Source organism: Oryza glaberrima, chromosome 1 (genome assembly GCF_000147395.1).
Source record: "Oryza glaberrima chromosome 1, OglaRS2, whole genome shotgun sequence".
NCBI classification, from domain to species: domain Eukaryota; kingdom Viridiplantae; phylum Streptophyta; class Magnoliopsida; order Poales; family Poaceae; genus Oryza; species Oryza glaberrima.
The window spans coordinates 27980623-28004948 of record NC_068326.1 but is presented as its reverse complement, the minus strand read 5'-3'; the positions used below and the strand labels follow the sequence as shown (position 1 = coordinate 28004948).

The following is a 24326-nucleotide window of genomic DNA, read 5'->3' as shown; positions in this document are numbered from 1 at the left end:
TACAACTTACAAGAACTTCCTCGGTGGTCTTCCAGCATCCTCATCTTGCATGTGCTGCGATTCAGAAACTTTAAAAAGTAAAAACCCAACTATAACTCCCACATTGTTTCAATTGGCTATCTTAGATAATGCTATCAAGTAAAATCTGCAGAAATTTTGTTGAAACTACACTAGAAATAGCTTTTACTTGTTACCATAGTAAAGACGGGACTATGAACCCATTCACATGTATGCACATCAACAAAAAGATGTATCATGTGCATAGATGTAAATCCAAAACAATAACATTTCAATGTCAATGTGAGAACAAAAAATAAATAGTAAGCTTGTTTGAGATGAAGATCTAGAGCATCTGACAAAGCAGACATAATTGTTCTTTCCTTAGCAACCATATTGCTGTAGGTTGCCTTCAGTATCAAATAATCATTTTGGAGCTGCCTTGTTAACGGCAAACAGGTTGAACAGAGAAAATTCAAAATAATAGCGAGCCATAATGTTGTACAATGCAAAATGGTACCATGGAAACCACCGCAACATAACGATGCACTCCTATCAGTGAATGTCGACAGGGAGGACATGGTTATGGGGGCAATCCAGATCCGCCACACATGGAAGGAAAAATCTAACTGTAACATTCAGATCTACATAGAATAATTTGGCAGACCTTTAAGGCTTCTAGGGTTCTACTCTTCTTTTCCAGGGAAAGAATACAGGCATGGTCCATAAGGAGTTAAGGACTATGCTCAAGCCTACATTTTTCTGTTTTTCTCTAGGTCCCCAATTGTAACTTGTAGTACAGTGCTACTCTATCTTCAATATAAAACCAGCAATGCTGGGTTGATTAAAAAAGGGACAGGAAATCATACACTCTGTGATAAAAATTGGACTAGAATAGTCAGTTTGAAATATAGGAGACAACAAAGGTACAGAAGCAAATTTAAAACAAGAAACCAAAATGAAGAAGTAAAAAAAAAGGTGATTGTCCAAAAAGTTCAACGGCCACCTATAGAAACACTTGTAATCGGAAGAGGTACAAAACAGAACAGTAGATTCTGATTAATATACAGTTGGTAGGAAAGAAGGATGAGCTAAGAAAATTGAGCTTATGAATGAAAATAGGTGATGGTGATGGGAATGTTAGGCGAAAAATATCTCAAATCATAGTAGGAAATGGGGAAAAATAACAGATAACATACAAGATTTGGGGGCTATAAGCATAAGCAAGCAGAACGTTAACAGAAATCGAAGAATAAACTGTATAAACAGTCCTTGTGATTTGTTGTCATCTAGCTTTTGCTTCCTATTTAATCAGCTACAGTGAGTGAAGGTTGAAATGAAACATAAACAGGTATTACATAACCCTCAATCCTGGTTAGTAATTCCACTCATGCCAAACAAATGGAGATAATACAGCACCTGCTAAAGTAGACCTACCAAACATCAGGGTCATTAGAGGAGAAGGTTTATGTAGGATATGTGAGCCATTTTTATCCTTTTGTCATAATTATATACAGATCTTGGATAGAAAGTTAGTGTTCCATCTAAGAGGCACTCCAGCAATATCCTAGTTAGATGCTCCAAATGCCTCAATGCTCTCCAGCATAGCTCCATGGATAATGTTGCAGATGATTTCTATGACATTATGTGAAAGAACCCAATTTGATGACTCTGTAGCCTAGCCTGTAGGACAGTATGGTTCTAAAAAACTTGTAGAGTTGTCTGCATCCGTAATAAGAAACAGAGAGGAAACCACAAAAAAGCTATAACAGTTTTTTTTTTTTCGAATGGCTGACCGTTCCCGACGTTTTATATAAAGAAGAAGGCCTCCCATTTTAAAGAAAAAATAGGACCAAACCTTACATTGCTCAGTTAATTAGGGGAAACTGAGTGAAAACCAACACTACAACAACCCACCAACTAACCTAACCTAAGCTACCACAACGGAGCCCATCGTGAGACATCAAGCTAGAACAGTAGGACTTACTGTAACAAAAGGGATCGGAGTAGATAATTTCCATGATAGGTGTTAATGCCTACAAAAAGGTACTTGTGTAGTCTAAAAGCTCTTGTTCAGAAGGTAATTTATCTGTTATTCTCTTACATACTCTCAAGATCAACCGATCATCAGAGGTTCATTTTGTAAGGAAAAACCAACACATTTGATTAATTGATCCTCCTTAGACGATGAACTCAGACTTCAAATCTCTTTGACCTGATTAGCAGGAACAGTTAACTGCATAAAGACGTTTTCCGAGGAATGACGCTAACTTTCGATAGCTAGGTTGCATTTTTACTTCAATTAGGAGTTAAAAAGTTCATTCCACCGCAGCAAATGTGGGCAGCAGTTTCCGAGCAACCCCAATCTGAATCTAACAGAAGCTACAAGCAAACAGGAATACGATGCAGCGGGGAGGACAGGGGAAGGGAGTAGGGGACTGGAAGATCGCGTACGAATTCACGGACGATGCCCTTGTAGACGAGGATGGGGACGGCGAGGCCGAAGAGGCCGACGACGGCGAGGCTGCGGCGCGTCCAGCGGAAGTTGAACTCGAGGTTCTCGCGGCCGGCGTTCCACTCCTCGATCCACCGGTTCTTGTGCACCTCCATGCCCCCACCCATCTTCTCCTCTTCTCTCTCCCCTGCTTGCCGCCGGTGGGTGCAGAGCCCGAAGCTGCGGCGGATTTGCTTGTGCCTTCTCCAATACGAGTTCGCCTTAGTTTGGCTATTTCTCAGATAAACCCCCCACATTATTGGTTTTTTAGTTTTTGCAACAATTAGGTGAGCAAACAGTATAATGTCATTTTGCAATAAGCCCCCCAGTTCGCATATGTAAACCGCAAACAGCTCCGGTCCTGACCTCGCCATCGCCATCTCTCCAGTCTCCACCAAATTGGCAAATCTCCCCCCATCTTCTCGGCCATGGCGTCCGCGGCGGCGGAGAAGGGGAAGGCTCCGGCCGACACAGAGCAGACGGCGGCGGCGACCGCCGCGCGGCTCGCGGCGGAGTGGACCACGTGGGTGATGAAGAACGCGAAGGTAGTGGCCCACTACGGATTCATCCCGCTCGTCATCCTCATCGGCATGAACTCCGAGCCCAAGCCCCGCCTCGCCCAGCTCCTCTCCCCAATCTAGGGGTCCTAGCTCAATTCTCGCCAGCTGCTATTCGGCTGTTCCTCACCACGACCCGCGTGGATGCGCGTCTATTGGATACGGCAACCTGTATTGCATTTCTTCTACATAATTTTAGTTCCTTTCTGTTTGAATGTTTGTTAATTTTGGGTCTCCCCGAATAGCTACTGATGAGAGTTAAGACTTTGAGTTGCAATTAATTACAAATACTGGTATTATATGTGTGTTACGGTGTAGTTTATTTTGGTGAACCTGTTATTGTGTTATACAACAGTCTACATTGCGAGCTTAATGGATCACTGCATTTTACTTATTTCCCTTCAGCTTTTCACTCTACGAGCTGTATGAGGTAGCGACAGGCCGACAGTTAAACATACAAGAGCGTGTTCAGTGTAGAACTGTAGTGTACCTGCAACTTTTTCTCTAGGTATAAGTTATCAGCATTTCTAGTTTATCCAGGTTGTTAGAAACGTAAGTAATTGTTTTCGCTTGACTTGTCATATGGATTGTGCTTGATCTTGATCCAAAATAATATGCATAGCTGAAAGGGCTTGTGTCTTTCAGTTTTACGTTTTCCAAAGAGAACATAGTTCAGTCTATCTCAGTTTCTAGTGTTTCTTTTGAAACTGCCTTGCCTTGTAAATTTTATGGCTTCATGAAGTTCACTCTTCTGTTGATAATATCATGGAATATATTGGGATGCTTTCAATTTTTTTTGGTATGGAATGGTTTTATATCCTTTGTTGTCACTAAGGAAAACTAGATCTGTTTGACTCTTCTCATCGCCTACAATATTTTTCTGTCGTATCATCTTATTTCAATCAATAGAGTTACATGCCACTGATCTTGTGACATTTGATTTCAGTCAATAGAGTTACACTACAAAGTCATCTTGTTTTTCATCTTGTGATCTGTGTTCTCTTATACTCCCTCCGTCCCAAAATATAAGCATTTTTAGCTATGAATCTGGACAACTGTGTGTCTAGATTCATAGCCAAAAGTTGTTATATTTTGGGACGGAGGTAGTATTACACATATGACTTGAGACCTAACAGGCTTCTAAGTTTGTGAAAAATTAGTGGTAATCCTCCTTCAAGTACTCACAATCATCTAAGACTGTAGGCACCACTGGATTTGTTGTTTCCAGGGATAAAATTGAGGTTGCAAACTTTGCTATTGTGGATGCATTCTTGTTCTAGTGCATGCCAAATGACCCATTGACTATTTTAAATTTTAGTCTTCATCAATCATCAATTTCATTTGAAGGATGATGTGTGCAGGTCATTTATGCCAAAGTTGGCCGTGAGTGTGGTCACAAGTTTCTTGTCCGTGAAAAAACCGTGATATATTAACTACTTTTGTGTTTGCAGCTCAACGATTGGGTGTGTTATTGTTTTGATAATGACCGCAACATCTACAGGAATTTGCCAATTGTCGGACAAAGTTAAGTGTTTCTGGTCATTTTTGTATTTCTCAATTCTATTACCTCGAGGTGAACTGTGGGCTGAAATTGATGTCTGTGAGATGCATAAAAAGAGAGAGAAGTATTGCACAAATTTTTGTTGCATCTATTTGTTCCTACAATATCAAAATGGATAATATTTGATCTTTCTGTCATTTGGCTTTTTAAAATCTTTTTGTAAGCTTATTCCATCCCTAGGAGTGAAACAGACAAGGGGATGGTGAGACTGCCGATTTGCAGTTGCTTTCTTCCTTGGGCTTGTGGACTGTGGTGACATGAAAAGAGATCAAGGATAAGGAAGATTTGGGATAGGGATTTGCTACAGCTATAACAGGGATTGCCACTTTGGTAATTATGGTCCTCCACTGCCGTCTGATCTGAAGCATCAACGATAGAAATGTGTTGTACAGTGCTCGCTGCCGTCCAATTGTCCGATCAGAAACATCGACAGTAGAAATTGTGTTTTTATAAAGGGTTAATTGGATTCATGCCATTATAAATTTGCATGTTTTGAAAAATACCACTACGATTCAACAATTTGGACTCATGCTATTATAATTTTGCACTTATAAGATATTTGCTACTCCCTCCATCTACTTTTGATAGTTATATTTCATCTTGACACACAGACCAAAAATAAGTAATTCTACTTATCATCCATTTAAACATGCTAAGTAATTCTACTTATCATCTATTTAAACATGCTACTAGTCATTCATTATAAACAAGCGATTCATTAATATTTACATTTCTCGATGCCCATGTAACCAATCTTGTGTAGAAGAATGGAGAGTCACGCATTAAATCCGAGAAAACCATTAAGAGAATAAGTTGTTGGATTGAAATATGTCTATCAAAAATAAATTTTTCAGATTTGGAAATATAACTATCAAAAGTAGATAGATTTGAAAATATAGCTATCAAAAGTAGATGGAGGGAGTACCACTTACCCCTTTGATGTATTTTCCGAAACTATTTGACCAAATTACACCTATCTTCCTCCTCTGTTCATTCTCTCCATTGTTCATCTTATCCCAAACCAGCCAGCCGGATTTGGAACTCCCGCTACTAGCCTCCCACCGATGTTAGGGGTGAAGCTCGCGCTGCTAGCCAACTGGACACTGTTTGTCGTGGCCGCGATGGTCATCAATCCGCTTCCCTGCTCTGAAAAGTGACTGATTCTTCGTCTATCTATTTGCTAATTGCTCATGCGTGCTAAGATTTCCTGACTTCTACATGTCAAAAGTAAATAATCCAATCAGCTAAAAGGAGCTCTCAAAAGCTTTGCCATCTGAAAAGTTCATCGAGGCTCGAGCGGAAGCGGTTGGACTGGATGGACACACAGATGGAGGACTTCCTGACTGAGGCTAGGTTTCCCTGTCGTTGGCACCTGCTTGCTGCTGGGAGCACAGGCGCCAGTGGTGGAGGATGAAATCGTGGCCGGGATGGTGGATGCTGCAGCTCCATGACACCGGTTGTTAGATCCAGGGTTTCCCAATTCCAAACCGCCAGAGCCGGGGTTATCACGCCCTGGCGGTAAGCACGGTTACCGCGCGGTAATCATAAAAAACCGTACGAAACCATGTAAAATTTATCAAAAATTCAAATTATTTTTTAAATTTATTTGAATTTAAGGAGGTTACCGTGGTTTTTCTATTACCGTACCACCGCGGTAAGGCCAGTAACCGCGCGGATACCGACGGTAATGTAAACCCTAGTTAGATCTCTACCGGTGAAGAAGATGAATAGGAGAGAAGGAAAAGGAAGGGGATGAAGGAAGAAGACATGGACAATTTGGTCCTAACTATATTTAGCATATGCACTGAAGGGGTAAGTAGTGGCATATATACAATAACTGTAACATTGTAATGGCGTGACTTTAAATAGTTGAATTGTAATGGCGTATTTCAAAATGGGCAAATTTATAATGGTATGGATCCAATTAACCCTTTTATTATAAAAGGCCGGTTGGTTCACTACAGTATTTTTCTTTGTCAATTTGGACCATTACCTTTTGATCCAACGGCTGCAGCTGATTTCGACTGAGAGATCCAAGGTTGCAGATGATCATCATTCATTTCATCAACTCCTCTTTGTGTGTAGACTGAAAAGGTGGAAAGTTTACCGCGCAGGCACAGTGTCACTCTGCACGGTATGATCATGGTACCTTGCCTCGCTTCTCGTCGAGAGAAGCATCCATGGACAAGCCAGACATCAGTGCGGGGGATATTTCTTGAAGCGAGCTGCCAAGCCAAGGATTGATCCCTCCGACTACACGCGGAGACTTACACCTTTGACAGACAACAAAGCATTGAATCTTCTATGCTTCTGCTACTACCACATATTCAGTTCTTTTACCAACTTTAAGCCAAAGATTTATGCGAACAAGAACGAGCTGACGAATCACAAAATCATCAGTTCATCACAGCTGCACTGCTAGCGACAACGGGGCCGGCAGCGTACAAAATACTACCGCAACTGATAGCTGAATATAAACATAAAATAAACGAAACGGCATATTTATAAATAAAAAATAATTTATAAATAATTTTTTTAATATACATGTTCTTAACGATAAATAACGATAAAAAACAAAGACTAAAAAAAACTATGATGAGAAAATCCAAAATCGACTTTAAATTTAAAGTTGAAAATTTAAATTTTAGCTAATAAATATAAGAAAAAGGTTACGCAGTGGATGCGGATAGTGCACGCATTGTATATGTGTCAAGCCGGCAGCCGGCAGGCGTCCGAATCACCACTTCGTCCAGGGCCTACGCACCAAATCACAATCACCTCACCGACTCACCGCGTCGTCTCGTCTACACAGGTCTCGGACGGCTAAGCTACCGGCCCCCGCCCGGTCGCCTCCCGGTTTGGCGCTTCCCGCGCCCGTACCCCGTAGGCCGTAGCGAGGCGAAGCCGGCCAGCCAAGCCAAGCCAACCCCGTCCCGCACTCAAGCACGCGCGCGCCGCCTCTTATACCGCCTTCCCGCCTCCTACTCAGTATATCCCCCCGTGAGGGCCCTTGATACGGCCGAGACCGACCGGGCCCCGATCGTTCGACCCGGGGCATATGCGGCGAGACGCGGCCGCCGTTCCGACGGCGGCCGTCGCCTCGCCGCCGATCTCGGTGGAGGCGGTGGTCATCGACGTCGAGGGGGAGCCGGCGGTCCCCGCCGGCGCTGCGTGCCGGATCTGCCACCTCGTCCCGGAGGGCGGCGTCGGGCCCGGGTCGGAGGTGATCCGGATCGGGTGCGGCTGCAAGGACGAGCTCGGCGCCGCGCACCGCCACTGCGCCGAGGCCTGGTTCAGGATCAAGGGCGAAAGGTATACATCGCTCTATCCCGAAATCGTTCGCCCTTGTGCCTTGTGCTAGGATTGCGTGGTAGGTGTTTGTTGTAATTACAAGTAGAGTCACCGGCTTGCCGCGACTGAGCACCGTGCTGGTACCGGGTTGCATCCCTCTCGGTACCTGCCATTCGGCAAATGGCACTGTAATGGTGTTGATGTTAGCAGTGATATCAGGACTAGCTATTTCCGTCGCGAGAGGAATGCTGTATGCTCGAGATGACGAGAACAGCGGTTGCCATCTACGGCTGGAAATCTGACAATGCTGTGAGCCTGTCAGCATGCATTCGTCTTGCGGTCGATTTGACATTTTTCCTATCGCAGTTTCACCTTGGCTCTTTGAAACGATTCAGGTTAGAGTCGACCTGAACGCACATTCTTTTAACCAAAGTGATTATTGAACTACCCGTGACAACTCTTTGATTATTGAACTACCCGTGGCAACTCTTTGTTTCTGAGAAATGGTTATTTACATAGATGAACCAAGGTCCATGGGACTAAATGGTTTTCCCGAGAGATGGTTACTGGCGTAGATAAGCCTTCGCTGTTTTTAAGTATAGGCAAAAAATTCAGAGCAAAGCAAAAGCATATTCACAAGGAGGTTTCTGAGTGAAGACCTCTAAGCAAAACATAGATAAGCTTTTGGTGCTTTTCAGCTTTTGGTGTTGGTAACCCGTGGCTGTCTTATCCTTTAGTTTCTGGACATGTGAGAGACTTCCCTTTTGACAACAAACACCTGGATATTATGACAGCCCAACAAATTGTGTCTAATTTAATTAGACAGCATATTTAACAATTTGTTTCTAACTCACCAGTTGACAAAGAAATTAAAAACATCAATTACTGTGCAGGCGCTGTGAGATTTGTGGTTCAGATGCCAAAAACATTATTGGGCTGGAAGTGAAAAAATTCATGGAAGAATGGCATGGTCCAAGACTGGCAAACACACGAACTACAACGCAGAGGGAAAGTACTTGTTGGAGAACGCAGCCTTTTTGTAATTTCTTGCTAGCATGCTTGCTGATTGCTTTTATGCTTCCCTGGTTTCTCCGTGTAAATATGTTCTGACTTTTATGCCATTATTGGGTCATGTAGAATTTCAACTTGTTTTCTTGGCTACCATCAAAAGGATGAGTTGTGTAGAAATGTATAGGCAGAGTCACAACATAGATCCTTAAACATATACTTCAAATCTCCCTTCGGATCTCTCATGCTCCCCTTTTTACTTGAAATCTTTAATCACCTTTATATAGTGTTGTTCATTTGACTTATCATTCTTAGTTTGATCAGGTAACCATGTAATCCCCTGTACTCAATATGGCAGGACTGACCCTTAGCCATTTAAGTGATTGCAGCACAAAAGCAAAATATTGGAATTTCATGTAATGTTGCTTCGAATTGCACATAGGTAATTTAAAAAGTGGGAACAGCCCAATAGAAGCAAGAAATTAATCAATTATAAGTTAAGACCACTTTGGCTGAGACAATTGAGAGCAGGAACTAGCATAATCAATAAGTGCTGGAGTGATTACTGGCATACATGAATAATTCTGGAAATATAGGACTTTTTGACCAATTTAAAAGTATGGAACCTACTAATTTATTTCAGATCATGGGGCTCTGTTTTTTTAGATTCAGAAAGTTTCAGCTGGGCTGTTTCATATTTCAGCTTCTTTGTCGATTAATTACGGTTTTTTCTTTGTGCATGAGCATGTAGGTTGCATCCAAAATTTCAAATAGATGTATGGATTTGGGGAAATTTGCAGGTAGCTTCACAAGCAATCTAGGCATCAGGAATGACCTCTACTTCCGTAATAAATCATTGCAAGTAGTAATTCAATGCTTGTCCAAAAGAGGCAGCTTTTTGTTCGTTGTGTTGATGTCATAATTATTAACAAGATATTGTCATTGAAGATGACATGTTCTGGATTTATGCTTTGCTTTGCTTCAATGGATTGGTTTCTTTATTCTATCTCCATTGCTGACATTAGCAACAAGATTATTCATGTTGTGAAGGTGAGGCAATGTTAATGTTATGATCCGAACCACTTGCCAAAAAGTTGGGACTCTGGTAAATATTTTATGAAAACAATATATAACTTCTTTTTTATCTTGCGTAAGCTTGTTGACTGTGTTTAACCCCTTTTCTGGATCAGGCTTTTATTCTTATGGTTTTAGTTGAACTATGAAATGATAATTACCCGGTGAACTATGAAATTGCAGGTTTCCGCCCTGTTTCTTGTCTCTACATACACCAGGTACATGCTTTTACCCTCAATACCGCCTGATTATTCGTCTTATGTCATGAGTTCGTTACGATGTTGAACTAGCAATTTATGTTAAATAAAGAAGAAAAAAATGGCTAAATACCAATCATAATTAATTAGGATGCACAAAGTATTGTTAAATCCATTCAAGAGAAGAGATAAAACCTTGTAAAATATGCATCGTTTACATATGTAACCCTATATAACTGATGTATTTTGTACGTAGTGAACAATGAGTAGCAAAGACTCAAACATTTACTTGGACAGTTGGTGCCAATTGTTTGTACCTTGCATTTGCAATCTGAGATATGATTTCCTAGAATTCAATTGTATATTGTTTAACATTTTTTAAAAAAGAAATGAAACTGAATAAGTTATGCAACTTTTTAAAGTACAAACATAAGAGATTTTGATAACTTGAAACTAATGATTCCTCTAACTAAGATTCCACAACATAGAATAAGAACCATATACTAGTAGGGCCTGCCCAGAGAAGTGCCCTGTGCTCTGACCTACTGAATCATGTGCCTAATATATATTTTTTTCTCGATGTCCCATATGATGTATGTTTTGCCTCTCCTTTTTTTTTTTTATTTTACAGTTTTTGCAGTGTTGAGCTGAGTCCTGGTCCTAACTGGAATTAACTCAATTAAGCATTTCATTTACATCAGTACTACTAATACAGATTTGCTTTTTCAAAAGAACAGCGTATATCTCTATTGGTTCGACTTCAACGGATAAGAATTTCGTTGATTCGTATTCTGTGGAGATCACTTTAATCCTGGAAGCTCGATTTCCATATCCAATGGTGGTTGGATGGTATGAGAGCAATCAACTACCATTTGTTTTTGTAGTACAGTTTCATGTCGCCGTAACACCTGCAATCAGAGAAAAGCAAGATAGACTGTACAACTGATCAGCTACTCTGCCTACTCAGCTGGCCACAAAATGATGGATGTTTTGCGTTGCTCTTATTGACGCGTGTAGTTTCCGAAATTTTCTGGTTAGTGTAGTCTAGCTGGCATGCTCTACCTATTACGTTATGCTTGTTAATTTTTTTTTAGAAAATAAGATAAACCCAGCCTCTGCATCCAATCGGCCCAAACGCCATGCTTGTTAATGGTCTTGGAAAGAGTTTTTCGTTGTGTCAGTAGTCTGTACGAGGAAATATTGTAGTCATCTCATGTTTTACATTCTCTACTCGTACATCAAATGCTTTACTACATGTCATACTGATTGTAATTTTTCATTTAGTTGAGGTCTTGTGTTCAACTTTCCTTTTTCTTTAATTTACTTACTTGGACGAGCTTGGACAGATTGTCACCAGACAAGAATTTGGCTCCCATCGGTTGCCCATTTTGCCTAATAAGCCAAAACGGCTTATTAGAAAATAAAAATTAATTTATAAGTAAAACTTTTATAGATTTGTTTATAGCGACTTAAAAGCCAACACTAACAAAAATTACGTTAAAAGCATCTTAAAATCAAGTTCAAAATCAAGTTTAAAAATTTAAATTTTGGCTTATTATTTGACTGTTTAGGCCAAATGATGGGGCTTTATCTTCTCTTTTACTAGGCCTACAATCATTCATCACTTGACAGTAACCCTATATACATCTCAATGATATGAGGGGTCTAGTCTATACATAGTAGTAGAATCTTGGAGCTTTTTCAAGAGGTTTGTTTATTTCCTTCTGGTGGGATTTTGAAATCGTGCGATTTTCAAGTAGCAGTTAAATAATTGGTAAATATAGTGGTACAACCAAGATACTGTCATATTCATAATTGTTACAGAGTTTAGTGACCATGTCAAGTTAAATTGCACTTGGTGCAATACTGCAATGAATGGAGGGGACGCAGACACGAAGATGTGCCTCACTCTTGCCACCTCTGCGCTAGCACTCACTGGCTGGGTGGCACGTACTAGCTTTGTTCCCATGCATGTTTGGTTCTCATCATTGTGAATTTGTGATCTTATCACAGCTCACGACTCTCATAAGTATGTAAAAAAGGAGCACAGGGCCAATTCTGCTCGTTCTCAACGTGCAAGTTCAAAAAAACAAACAAACAAACATGCAAGCTGCCAACTGGGGGAGTAGAATCATCGTCTTGGAACAAACGGAAATCGTTGGTACCGTCGCCCACGCCCTGCGTGCGCGCTGAATTCGACAACTGATAGCCAATCCAGTCCAGTGTCTTAACAGTACTCCTACTCCACTAGCTGAACGAAAATGAAATGAAGCAGTCAACTGTATGTACTCGAATCAAATTGGTGCGCCGAAGTACGAGCATTTGAGAAGTTTTAATGACGCCGGCGGCATTCAGCCAAAGTGCCAAGCCAAACACACACCAACGGAGCCTGACTACTTAAGCGCACGCCCCAAAACACCGTATTCAATTTTTCGTCTAGAACCTACTAGAATCAGTTGTCGATCTTTTCAACAGACAACATGAGATGATGAGAGCGTATCATAAGGTTTTAGAACAGCCTTACATTCTACTAAGAAACAACCAGTATGTATCTAGGACTCCATCGTTTCGCGGCATATTGTAAATAGAAAATAATTTATAAATAAAACTTTTGTATACGTGTTCTTATTGTTGTGGAAAACGGCCGTACCGACCAATTAATCGGCCGTATATATGTTAACGGTAGTAAAACCGTACCGTTAACGTAATACGTTGTACATTTATCGTTTATGAACGTTAAAACTCTGTTTTTAGCAATTAGTTGGTCGTTTTTTGTTTAATCACCCGGATAAAAGTCTGTACGTTGTATTTGATGATGATTTAGAGTAATCTTTTTACTTAATTTAGAATTGTTTTTGTTTTGTAACATATATTTTTATGTTTTGCTTATTTAATGCAACCAATTCTACCACCATGTGATATATAAATCCGGTGTTAGAAGAGTTAGTGTTTTACTTATCCGTTTAATTAAAAAACAACATGAACATATTTGATTTATACAGTTGTACACATCTAAATCTTCAAATACTATATAATATTTGTACATATATTCGCAAACATTAAATTTCCGTATAATTCTAATTAATCATCCGTATTCTGATTAATCGTTGAAAGGTACCCTTAACAAAGGCTAAAAAAATAAACTACTATAAAAAACCCCAAAATCATATGTAAATTTAAGGATGAAAATTTAAATTTTGGCTTATAAACATAAGCCAAAAGATGAGGTTGCTAGTCATTGAGAATCTGAATAGCTTCTGACTAGTAGTTTATCCCTAAATTTTACAGCTACCAAATCTTATGATCCAAAGTATGAATGTAGACTATTTGAGGAACCGTGTTATTTGAAGTCGCTGAAACGTCTAGCATAAGCTTTTCTGAATAGGGTCTAATTAAATTATGGTAACAAATGAGATTTGTGTGCAATTATAGGGAAAATTATTTTAAACCTAGTACATCCCCTCAATGTTTATATGTTATTTAAATAGTTATAAAAAAATCAAGAAGATAAATTAACATATCATAGATTACTCCACAAACATGTAATATCAAATTTAACAGTGATTATACCTTAACTAGCTTATTGTTTTTATTGTAACTTGTACAAGTCAAAATTTAACTTGTATATTGGTGAAGTACTGCTATATCACATATTAATCTATATTGTCAATTATTTTAATTAACCAATTAAGCGAATATCTTCTTGAGAGTTTAAAATCTATTCCCACAATTTTGGAATGAATATGAAAACAGATTATAAACCTTCGAGAGGACATTCTCTCGTATACAATTTTTCTTCAAATCTCAGCATGTGAGTTAAGTTTGGACATAAAATTTTGTGAAATGGTATATGTATATTGTATGAATGTTGGCAATTTTTTAAGAATTTTTTGTAACTATATATTTGAATATTTTTTAAACAAACGAGAGGAATCACTTGATGATCATGAATATATATCAAATATGCTTTTACATTTTCGTTTGTTTATGCTACAACCTACGGTATGAAATGCATGTACATCATATAATATTTCGCGACCGCAAAAAAAATTTGCACATCAATATATTAGAAGAGACAGAAATTCATTTTATAACACAACGGCCAGAGGCCATTGCCACTTGCCAGTGATAGGGGAAAAAAAAAGGAAAAAAGAGACTTTCTGCTCCTAGACCGAGAAAGGGGGAGGGCCCCACTAAACTCCTATAGGAAACATCGTATAGTATACTGAACTTGATACGAAAACGTTTGCTGACAGAGTGATTAAACATTAATTACAGAGTGGCATCTTGCTTGCTTAGCCGCCAGGTGCATATTATACACTCTGAAAGTCCTCCAATAAGATATCATTGTTCGTTAGAGGGTTAGAGCTGACGAAGGTGCATGATTTCTGTGAGATAGCTGAGCCGGTTGTGCTATACGAAGGTGAATGGCTGGTGAGAGGCGACCAGCACGTGGTATGTCCTTGATGAGATTTACCCCTTGAAACAAAATTGTTGATGACTCGGTTTGGTTTACAAGATGTGCAACTAAATTGTACCCATCTCGTTTGGGGTACAACTGGTGTAGTTTCTATTATGAAAACTTTTGCCCTATACTCCATTCGCCACTCCACTTATATATATATACTAGCTAGCACACCGGTGACAGGAGAAACCACTACACCAAGTATTTCACACCGTCGTCCTCTCGCCATTTACCGGCGTGCGTAACAGATAGAGATGGCAGCTGCGGATTCCTCCGGTGGCGACAAGTACAGGTCTCACCTTGCCGGCGACGGCGAGAAGAACACGGTGTGGCGGCACGGCGCGCCACCCACGTTCGACACCGTGAACAGCCTCTTCGAGGCCGAGAGGACGCAGGTTCGTTCGATCTCTCAATCTTTTTAGATCAATTTGATGCGCACGCGCGCGTATAGTAATTTGCATGCATGGTGTTCGACGACAACGCGCGCAGGAGTGGCCGGCGGGGTCGCTGGAGGAGACGGTGCAGAACGCGATCAAGACATGGGAGATGGAGCTGTCGCACAAGGCCAGGCTCCAGGACTTCAAGTCGGTGAGCCCTGGTCTCTTCCGTCTCTCCGTGAACGGCGGGCGGCCGCTCACCGGGGAGGAGACGCTCGCCGTGGGCAGCTACAACGCGCTGCTCGCGAGCCCGATCCTGCCGGGCGCCGGCGCGTACGACGCCGCGGCCGAGACGTTCGAGTCCTCCCACGACCTGTTCCGCGCGGCCTTCCCGCGCGGGTTCGCGTGGGAGGTGATCCGCGTCTACTCCGGCCCGCCGGTGATCACGTTCAAGTTCCGGCACTGGGGACACATGGACGGCCCCTACAAGGGCCACGCCCCCACCGGCGACAAGGTCGAGTTCTACGGCGTCGCCGTCCTCAAGGTGCACACCCATGCATGTACACAAATCTTTACCACTTATGATCAGATCACAACTGCAACGTACGTACGCCCGTGCAGGTGGATGAGCAGCTGCGGGCGGAGGACGTGGAGGTGTACTACGACCCAGGCGAGCTACTGGGGGACCTTCTCAAGGGGCCCCTGCTGGTGCCGTCCGTGGAGAAGGACGCCGCGCGTCAGCTCGGGGAGAGGCTCGGCGAGGTGGCTACCTTGTCGGCGTCGGGCGCGGACTCGCAGGCGCAATCTTGCCCCTTTCTCGCCTCCGGAAAGCGGGAGGTGTGATCGTGTCGATCGGGAGATTGCGACTTCTGCGACGTGGTCGAATCGAAATAAAATGTGCCCACATCTGAGGCGCGCGCGCTGTGCCCAACCACCGGAGTTTCGAGGTTTATCGCCATCGTGATCGTCCGATCGAGCGGACGCCGGCTGTTTGCTCATGTGTAACGTGTATTTTCTGGTGGTGTATGTATGCTCGCAGGACTTGTGTGTCTTTTGGAGGCGACACATCGCCGAACTTAATTAATTGATTGCAATCCACTCGTGTTGGAAGAAAAACAGGGCCAAGAGGTGCCCAAAGCAGATACGTACACTTTACATCGACATGCGACGGAAGAGTCGTATGCTTACGTTTCTTTAATTTCTTCCTTTTCTTTTCGGGGACAAATGCTTACGATTCGGATTTGCACTGTCCCGCTGTTGAATACATATACCCGCTAAACAAACCGCAGCTAAAGCATATCCGTGAGTTATTTTGGTGCTTCATCCTTAACTAGAAAAAATATCCGTGAGTTGCAACGGATTGAGGGTTATTTTAAAGGGCTACCTATACATATGTTGACAGAAAATCCCACCTTCCATCTTTTAAATTTAGACCATTATATTGGATGTGCTTTAAGATTCGTGCAGATGCATTAACCCTACCTCTCCTCCTCCCGTTCCCCTCCTTTCGCGCTCGCGAGCGGCTCCGCCCGATCTCCCGCCGCCACCGCCGCCCGCCTCGCCAGCTGGCCGGAGGGCGTTAATGGCGCTGGCGAGACGCCCCGACCAGCCTCCTCCCCCTCCCCCTCCCCCCTCCTCCCCTCCTTCCTCCTCGAGCCATCGGCGGCGAGGTGCCCCCGCCACCGACGCCGGCCCACCGCCCTCCTCCAGCCCTACGGCTCTGTCGCCGCCCGCCCAATCCGCCGCCCACCACCGAGTTGCCGCCTCCCCCAGCCATCCCTCTAGAGCCGGCGAACTCTTCCCCTCCCCCCTCCCCCTCCCACCCCCACCCCACCCCGGGACCCTAACCCGTAGGGTCCTCACCGGCGCCGGAGAAGAAGAGGAGGTCGTCGGAGTTGGAGGAGAAGGCGTACAACATGAATCTTGAAGCCCATCCGGTGTCCAAAAATCTGTCAAAAGAAGGTTAGCAATTCCGTTCTTATTTTGCTTCTTTTCTTTGTCCACTCCGGCCGGCTCCTCCACGGCACGGGGGTGCAGCGTGTGGTGGCACAACACCTTGCAGGGTGTCACCAGTGCGCGGCGATTCATGCGCCTGTTGCTGGTGGCCCGACGGCGGCATGCGGTCGTCGGCTTGCTGCCATATTGTGTGCCGGCGCGATGCGGTATCCGTGGTTGGTGCGCCAACCAATCGTTCCGGAAATCCCCCAATCGGTGTTTGCCGGCGACTACAAGTCAGTATTGGCGGATTTCTCTTGGAACAGTAGAAACGGAACAAGGGTCACAAGAGGAGTTCGTTTTCGCGATTAGACCGGCGAGATGCAATAAAGTCCTTTAAGTTCTTACCCTTCTTATTCCTCAGTATCCGATAAAATATTGTGCTGATAACGTATTATGCAACCCATGTACTACATTCATAGTCTAGATAGATTGCATAATGTCTACAAAAGTGAAAAACAAGATATGGGGGTGTAGCTCTTCTCGTTCATTCATCCATTACGTGTACAAATTATCTCCTCCAACCCTCTCTATTTATGGGGCAATGCCTTGCCCACTTTCCATATTTAGAGCATCTCCAACAGATTACCTAAATTAGACTCTCCAAACACTTATATAGCCAACTCTCCAATTGATTTAGCAAGTTAATCTCGTTGCTCACTCCAATAGACTCTCCATCTATCCTCTCTATTTTAGGTCTATGACATTTGGACCCTACGTGTCAGTCTCTACATATCCCAACTTCTTCCCCTTCTTTCTTACCCCTCTTCCTCTTCTGCTGGGCATCCCCGACTCCTCCTTGGCCCTCTCTCTCTATCGCGGCGACGATGGATGGCGATGGCGGGCGGCGACGACGGATGGCGATGACGGCAGACGACGACTAAAGATGGCAACGGCTGGCGGTGATGGTGGGCGACGACGACGGGCAGCGACGGCGGACGGCGAGGACGGCGGACGGCGATGACAAATCCGTGCGGCGGCAACTAAGGATGGCGACGGATGGCGGCGACGACGGGCAACGACGACGGATGGCAACGACGCCGGACGGCGGCGACAGATCCGTGTGGCGGTGACTATGGATGGCGACGGCTGGCGGCGACGACGGATTGGGACGACGAGCAGCGACGACGGATGGCGACGACGGCGGATGGCGATGACAAATCCATGCGGTTACAAGGCAGGTTGGTCGCTGCCCCGCCGCCATGCCCTCCCTCCCACGCTAGTGTTGGTGGCCGATGGCGGCGAATACGGCGGCGGAGGCCAGGGCCGACCGCACCGGCGTCCGCCTCTCCCCGTACTCTATTGCAACGTGATTGAGTCCGAGATGGTGGCCACGTCGGCAGCGGATGGAGAACTCGGTGGTCGCGCCATCGCCGAACACATCAAGGCTGCAAGTGCTCCAAGACCCCCCATGGATTTGGTTGAAATGACCATCAATCGATTCGGTTGTGTAGGATGGATCGGTTGAGATGATTTAGGTTCGATTTGTTGCTGTTGATGCTCATTTTCACATTGCTGGCATTTAGCCGCGCAGTATGCAGAGGGAGGGAGGGCACAGGCAGAGCAGGGGATGGTAGAGATGGTGGGGATTGAGGGGAAAAAGATGGTGGAGCCCACGGATGGCCAGTGGCTGAGGGTGGCTGACGGCTGGCCATATTTGGCTATCTTGAGCCCATCTTTGACCATTGCTATATTTTGGCTAGTGGGATAGCCATTCTGTTGGAGTGGATTTTTTGTGCAAAATTGCTAAAATTTAACTTGGAGAGTGGGATGGAGAAGCTGTTAGAGATGCTCTTAGTGATGGGTCCAATTAGTGAGTAATTAGGCCGGGCTTTCGTGGGCTGGCGGTTCCCTAACATTGTTGTTGACGGGAATAAGTTTACTTTGTGACCCTCAAAAGTGATCGAAATCTAATCCGTGACCCTAAACCACTAAACTAGATATCTCGACCCCTAAACTCTTAAAACTGGTGCAATTTGACTTCCTCAGTGGTTTTGGAGGACGGTTTCACTGATATGACGCCTACATGGCAGTGGTGACCTTGTCTACCGTTGATTGGCGCTTAGGTGGCATTAAAATTAAAAACATACATGTGGGACCCACACGTCTCCTCCCTCTCTCTTCCTTCTCTCTTTCTCTCCCCCACGCCGGCGTCATGAGTCCCCGTCGGCCATCTCGCCACTGCCGGCGCCCTCCCGGCGTCGTGCTGGCTCGTCCACGCGTCAACCCGCAGCCGTGACAGGATCTTGCGGAGCGCGCGCCGCGACACCGGCTTCCTCTTGATTACCTTCTCCTCGTCGGCTGCGGCAACATGGACATGCAACAACTGCTGCTGATGCATTTCTTTCTTCGTCGTCGTTGTCTCCGGCTGCATCAACCACATCTCCTTCCTGCTATAGATCGATCTATCAGTTTGTCGAAAAATTCATAATAGTTCGTCGTGAAATTTGCACGTACTGATAGGCGTCGGTGGCGAGGCGGAGGCTGAGGAAGACGACGGAATCGTGCCGAACGCCGTAGTCCGCGAGCGTGCTGTGGTCGTCGTCGAGGCACCGGCCAGCGAAGAACAGCCGCTGCATGGCCACCGCGATGCGCTCCCGGGCCATGACCATGCCCTTGACCTGCGCCACCGTCGTCGTGGCGCCGTCCACGTCGAGCGCCACCCAGTCCCCGCGCAGCGTGCGCACCATGATCCTCATCGCCCCCGACAACACACCGAGCTCACCCTCAGCTCAGGCGACAGGTCTCACCCGGATTCACGGCGCCGCCGGCCTCTCCACACCACACCGCCGAGGGGACGGACCCCGTCGTCACCTCCACCGGCACCGCGTAGTTTGACCCTTGTCCTTCAGAGCACTGTCAGGGCCCGCGCCTCCGCCACGGGACGGCAGGAGGAGCACCGTGGAGCGATCCGCCGCCGACCGAGAGCACTCGGCGACGAGACGCGACGCGGCGGCCGAACGGGCGGCGCCGCACTCGGCCATCTTCCGCCCGAGCCAGAGCATCTCGGTGGCCAGTTTCTCCGCCGCGGGGCCGCCGAACCCCTCATCCAACGCGGCGGCAGTGGCGGTGGTCGGCATCCACCACCGCATCCGTTCGCATCGTGCGCACGAGCACGACCAGCTCCATGCCTCTATGCCTGGCCGCTCCCCTCGACACCGGTCACGAGACGTGCGCACGGTCGTTCGGGGAGGACGACGCCGGGAGGGCGTTGGCGGTGGCGAGGTGGAGGCGCCGGCGACGGGTAGTCGGGGATCCATGACGTCGGCGTGGGGAGAGAAAGAGAGAGAGAGGAAGAAGAAGGGAAGGCAAAGAAAGAGAGAGAGGAAGAAGGGAAGGCAAGAGGATGACACATGGGCTCCACATGTCAGTGGGTCCTATATTTATTTTTGTGTGAATGATAAATGGGTTCCACACATATCTTTTTAAATTTCAACGGCACATAAGCGTCACGTGGAAGGAATACCAAGTCAATGCCGTCACATATGCGTCACGTCAGCGAAACTGCTTTCCAAAACCGCCGAGAGAGTCAAATTATGTCGGTTTTAATAGTTGAGGAGTCGAGATATCCGGTATTATAATTAAGAGTCACGGATTAGATTCGGGTCACTTTTAAGGAAGTTAAAATGAACTTATTTCTTGTTGACGTGCAAAGTGCTAGAGTGGAGTTGGCTCATATTAGGGCATCATCAATGTATGTTTATCAAGTAGGTAGTAAGGTGGACCCACAGAACTAGGTTATAGTTGTTTCTACCTTTCACAATGTGTGAGTAGTAAGATATGACCCACATGTAAAGTAATTATTGGGTAGAAAAGAGAGAGAGTGAGAGAGGAGAGAGTTTAATGTTTTTTTATGCTTATTACCAAGTAGTAGTGCTATTACCTGCTATAGTTACTACCTCCTCTACTACCCACCTCCACAATAGTAAAGTAGTTAGTAAAGGGTCTTACTACCTATTTTTCATCCATACTGTGGATGCCCTTAGAACAAGCCAAAATCGTCGTTATCATTGTCCATACTCTCGTTGGCTAGCTACTGCTTACAAGTTGAAGGTTGATGCAATGCAACTGCAGAAAACCAATCCAAATATCCGATACCGTATCAGCTGGCCGAAGCCTACATCCACGGAAGATGCACATATGCACATGCGGTGCACCTGTACACATATACGCGAATCAAACCCTCAAGCAGGTGCGCCGAATGAGCATTTGGCAGTTCACGCGCCCCGGCCAAACGGACACCGACTGGTCGTGGTCGGTAGCGATTCGACCGTCGAGCCCGAAATAAATTGCGCATAGGGATGAAAACCATCACAAACGGACGGAAACTGGGTCTTTCATATTCGTTTTTTATTTTTTCTCTATCGCTATCGGAATTTCCGTTTCATATTTTGTTGGGTTGGTATCGGAGTCGATCGGATATAGAAATGGGACCAAATATTATCAAATACATATACGAATACGGTAATGAATGTTAGGCCGGAATATAAAAACATCTCAAATTGAGCTTCCTAAATTAACGAAAAAAATATCACTTGTTATTTTTCTGAAATAATAGATCAACATTTCTAAATTCTATCTCGTGAATATATTATAGGTGGTTTGTGAAAATTAATTTTCACGACAGTTTTCTTAAGAGACTCACGTGTGAAAATGATTTTTCCACTTTCTGGTCCATTGAAGTAACACGATCTCTTTTCTATAAATAGTTTGCTTACTGTATCACTTATCAAGCTCTTGTTATCTAGATTAAAGATGTTATTCATTTTAGGGTGATCAACCGTGATTGTTGTGGCAACATCGGCTGTGGCTGCAACAACCACATGTTGCCACAACCCAATCACCAGCAAAACCAATCACCCCCTTTATTTACCCTTTTTGAATCTTGTACTATTCGTTTTACACTTGAAATAATTTTATAAATAAAAGGGTCATAAACTACAAAGTAGTGATCACATCGAGCTCTATAATATTGATATAGAGCATATTTTCATCGGAGGTCGTTTGAATCGTAGGTCTAAAATTTTGCTACAATAGATGTGAGACTTTGTGGTGAATATTTAGGCTGAGTTTTTATCTCTACTTTCCAACTCATCTCCCTCGTTTTTCGCGCACACGCTTTTCAAACTGCTAAACGGTGCGTTTTTTTTAAAAAAAAACTTCTACGTGAGTTACTTTAAAAATCATATTAATTTATTTTTCAAATTTATTTTAGCTAATACTTAATTAATCATGCACTAAACGTTGTTTTGTTTTGCGTGCTACACAGCCTTAGGCCTCTTAATTATTTCAAATGACATAGCTATTGACCGCGAACTTATAGATCTCGTTGAGCACTGCAATTTGATATAACATCTGACTTTATATGGTAAAGTTATGTATATATACATATTTTTTCTAAAAATTTATTGCTATGGGGGTGTATTAAAAAAATCTGGATAATTTTCGACTGATACTGCTTTTATTATATTCGTTTCCGTATTTGCTACTATCAAAAAAAAAATTATCCAAGATTATCCGGTTTCGAAAATGTGTCCGAGTAAAAAATATCCGAAATGATTTCATCCCTACTTGTGCATGCCTCCCAAACGCCGCACTCAGGAAAGGAATTGATATATTCATAGGATTTAGTTGGTTTGTGTTGAAAATTACCATTACGCATTCATCGAAGACATCTCCCCATCTCTGTTCCAAAATGACAAGTGAGTGGATAGCAATTCCTTAATGGAGAGCATGTCCGTTGTCTGGCAGCACCGTTGAATTGCTAGCCACAAATAGAATTTGCACTACTGTACACCGCTTATCTTATCCTTGTATCAACTGTAATAGTTGAAAGGATTTTACTAAATCACTATAGAAAGGTCTCTTCCCTTCAAAACCCCATCTCCCACTCCCTTCATATAAAGCACAGTACCGTGACCGGTGACAGGACAAATCACGGCACTAGACACCACCATCCTCTTACCTTCCCGGTTTCCCGGCTTGCGTCACAGATGGAGGTGGCAGCAGCGGATTCCTCCGGCGGCGACCGTTACAGGTCTCACCTTACCGGCGACGGCGAGAAGAACACGGTGTGGCGGCACGGCGCTCCACCCACGTACGACGCCGTGAACAGCCTCTTCGAGGCCGAGAGGACCCAGGTTCGTTCGATCTCTCTCCATCTTTATGATCAGTTTGATGCACGTATACGCGCGCGCCCGCGCTAATTTGCGTGGTGTTCGACGGTCGATCGGCGCGCACGTGCAGGAGTGGCCGGCGGGGTCGCTGGAGGAGACGGTGCAGAACGCGATCAAGACGTGGGAGATGGAGCTGTCGCACAAGGCCAAGCTCGAGGACTTCAAGTCGGTGAGCCCCGGTCGGTTCCGTCTCTCCGTGAACGGCGGGCGGCCGCTCACCGGGGAGGAGACACTCGCCGTGGGCAGCTACAACGCGCTGCTCACGAGCCCGATCCTGCCGGGCGCCGGCGCGTACGACGCCGCGGCCGAGACGTTCGAGTCCTCCCACGATCTGTTCCGCGCGGCCTTCCCGCGCGGGTTCGCGTGGGAGGTGATCCGCGTCTACTCCGGCCCGCCGGTGATCACGTTCAAGTTCCGGCACTGGGGCCACATGGACGGCCCCTACAAGGGCCACGCCCCCACCGGCGACAAGGTCGAGTTCTACGGCGTCGCCGTCCTCAAGGTGCACACCCATGTACACAAATCTTTACTGCCACTTATGATCAGATCACAACGGCAACTTTCGTGAAGGGTATGTGTAATTGTGTATCTTGCACGTAACGTACGCTCGTGCAGGTGGATGAGCAGCTGCGGGCGGAGGACGTGGAGGTGTACTACGACCCAGGCGAGCTACTGGGGGGCCTTCTCAAGGGGCCCCTGCTGGTGCCGTCCGCGGAGGAGGAGGACGCGCGTCAGCTCGGCGAGAGGCTCGGCGAGGCGGCTATCGTGTCGGCGTCAGGCGCGGCCCCGCAGTCGCAGGCCTGCCCCTTTCTCGCCTCCGCGAAGCGGGAGGAGTGAAAGGGACCGATCGAGCGGCGACGACATGGTCGAGCCGAATAGCGAAACGTGCCCCGTTCATCTGTCGTCGCTGTAACCGCCCGGCGTTTCGCCATCGTGATGGAGGTGACACCGGCTGAAAACGTTTATTTGCTCGTGTGTAGCGTGTGTGCTTATGGTGTTGTTAAATGCTTTGTACGATTCGGTTGGATTTTAAAGCTGGCGTCACAACGCCTGACTTCTTTAGTTGCTTTAGTGATACTAATCCACTTATGTGGGAAGAAAAAAAGGCGCACCAGGTGATACGATTGGATTTGA

The 24326-nt window shown here is 45.0% G+C and overlaps 4 protein-coding genes and 1 pseudogene across 6 annotated transcripts; 3 read left to right on the top strand and 2 right to left on the bottom strand.

The window, feature by feature from the left end:
- The first annotated feature begins 7432 nt into the window (after positions 1-7432).
- On the top strand, positions 7433-11467 carry LOC127761384 (uncharacterized). 2 transcript variants are annotated; one of them, XR_008015247.1, is made up of 3 exons: positions 7433-7921; positions 8794-10200; positions 10811-11467. XR_008015247.1 is itself a non-coding variant. In XM_052285675.1 (2 exons), exons 1-2 carry the CDS (start codon positions 7668-7670, stop codon positions 9008-9010), a joined length of 471 nt encoding a protein of 156 aa, XP_052141635.1. In that variant the 5' UTR covers positions 7433-7667; the 3' UTR covers positions 9011-11467. The 2 variants fall into 2 exon arrangements, 1 of the variants encoding a protein (XP_052141635.1); XM_052285675.1 differs by having other exon boundaries at positions 8794-11467.
- Positions 11468-14848: 3381 nt separating this feature from the next.
- LOC127762349 (pathogen-related protein-like) lies at positions 14849-16096 on the top strand. The gene is made up of 3 exons (XM_052286839.1): positions 14849-15039; positions 15134-15565; positions 15643-16096. Exons 1-3 carry the CDS (start codon positions 14899-14901, stop codon positions 15862-15864), a joined length of 795 nt encoding a protein of 264 aa, XP_052142799.1. The 5' UTR covers positions 14849-14898; the 3' UTR covers positions 15865-16096.
- Positions 16097-17737: 1641 nt separating this feature from the next.
- Positions 17738-18220, bottom strand: LOC127752886 (uncharacterized; annotated as a pseudogene).
- A 570-nt stretch (positions 18221-18790) lies between these two features.
- Positions 18791-20353, bottom strand: LOC127762358 (uncharacterized). 2 transcript variants are annotated; one of them, XM_052286850.1, is made up of 2 exons: positions 19474-20353; positions 18791-19409 (listed from the first exon to the last, which is right to left on the bottom strand). In XM_052286850.1, exons 1-2 carry the CDS (start codon positions 19713-19715, stop codon positions 19079-19081), a joined length of 573 nt encoding a protein of 190 aa, XP_052142810.1. In that variant the 5' UTR covers positions 19716-20353; the 3' UTR covers positions 18791-19078. The 2 variants fall into 2 exon arrangements, with proteins under 2 accessions (XP_052142810.1, XP_052142817.1); XM_052286857.1 differs by having other exon boundaries at positions 18791-19406.
- Positions 20354-22912: 2559 nt separating this feature from the next.
- On the top strand, positions 22913-24326 carry LOC127762343 (pathogen-related protein-like). Its single transcript, XM_052286826.1, has 3 exons — positions 22913-23156; positions 23263-23694; positions 23808-24326. The coding sequence occupies exons 1-3, from the start codon at positions 23010-23012 to the stop codon at positions 24027-24029; spliced, it is 801 nt and encodes a 266-aa protein (XP_052142786.1). The 5' UTR covers positions 22913-23009; the 3' UTR covers positions 24030-24326.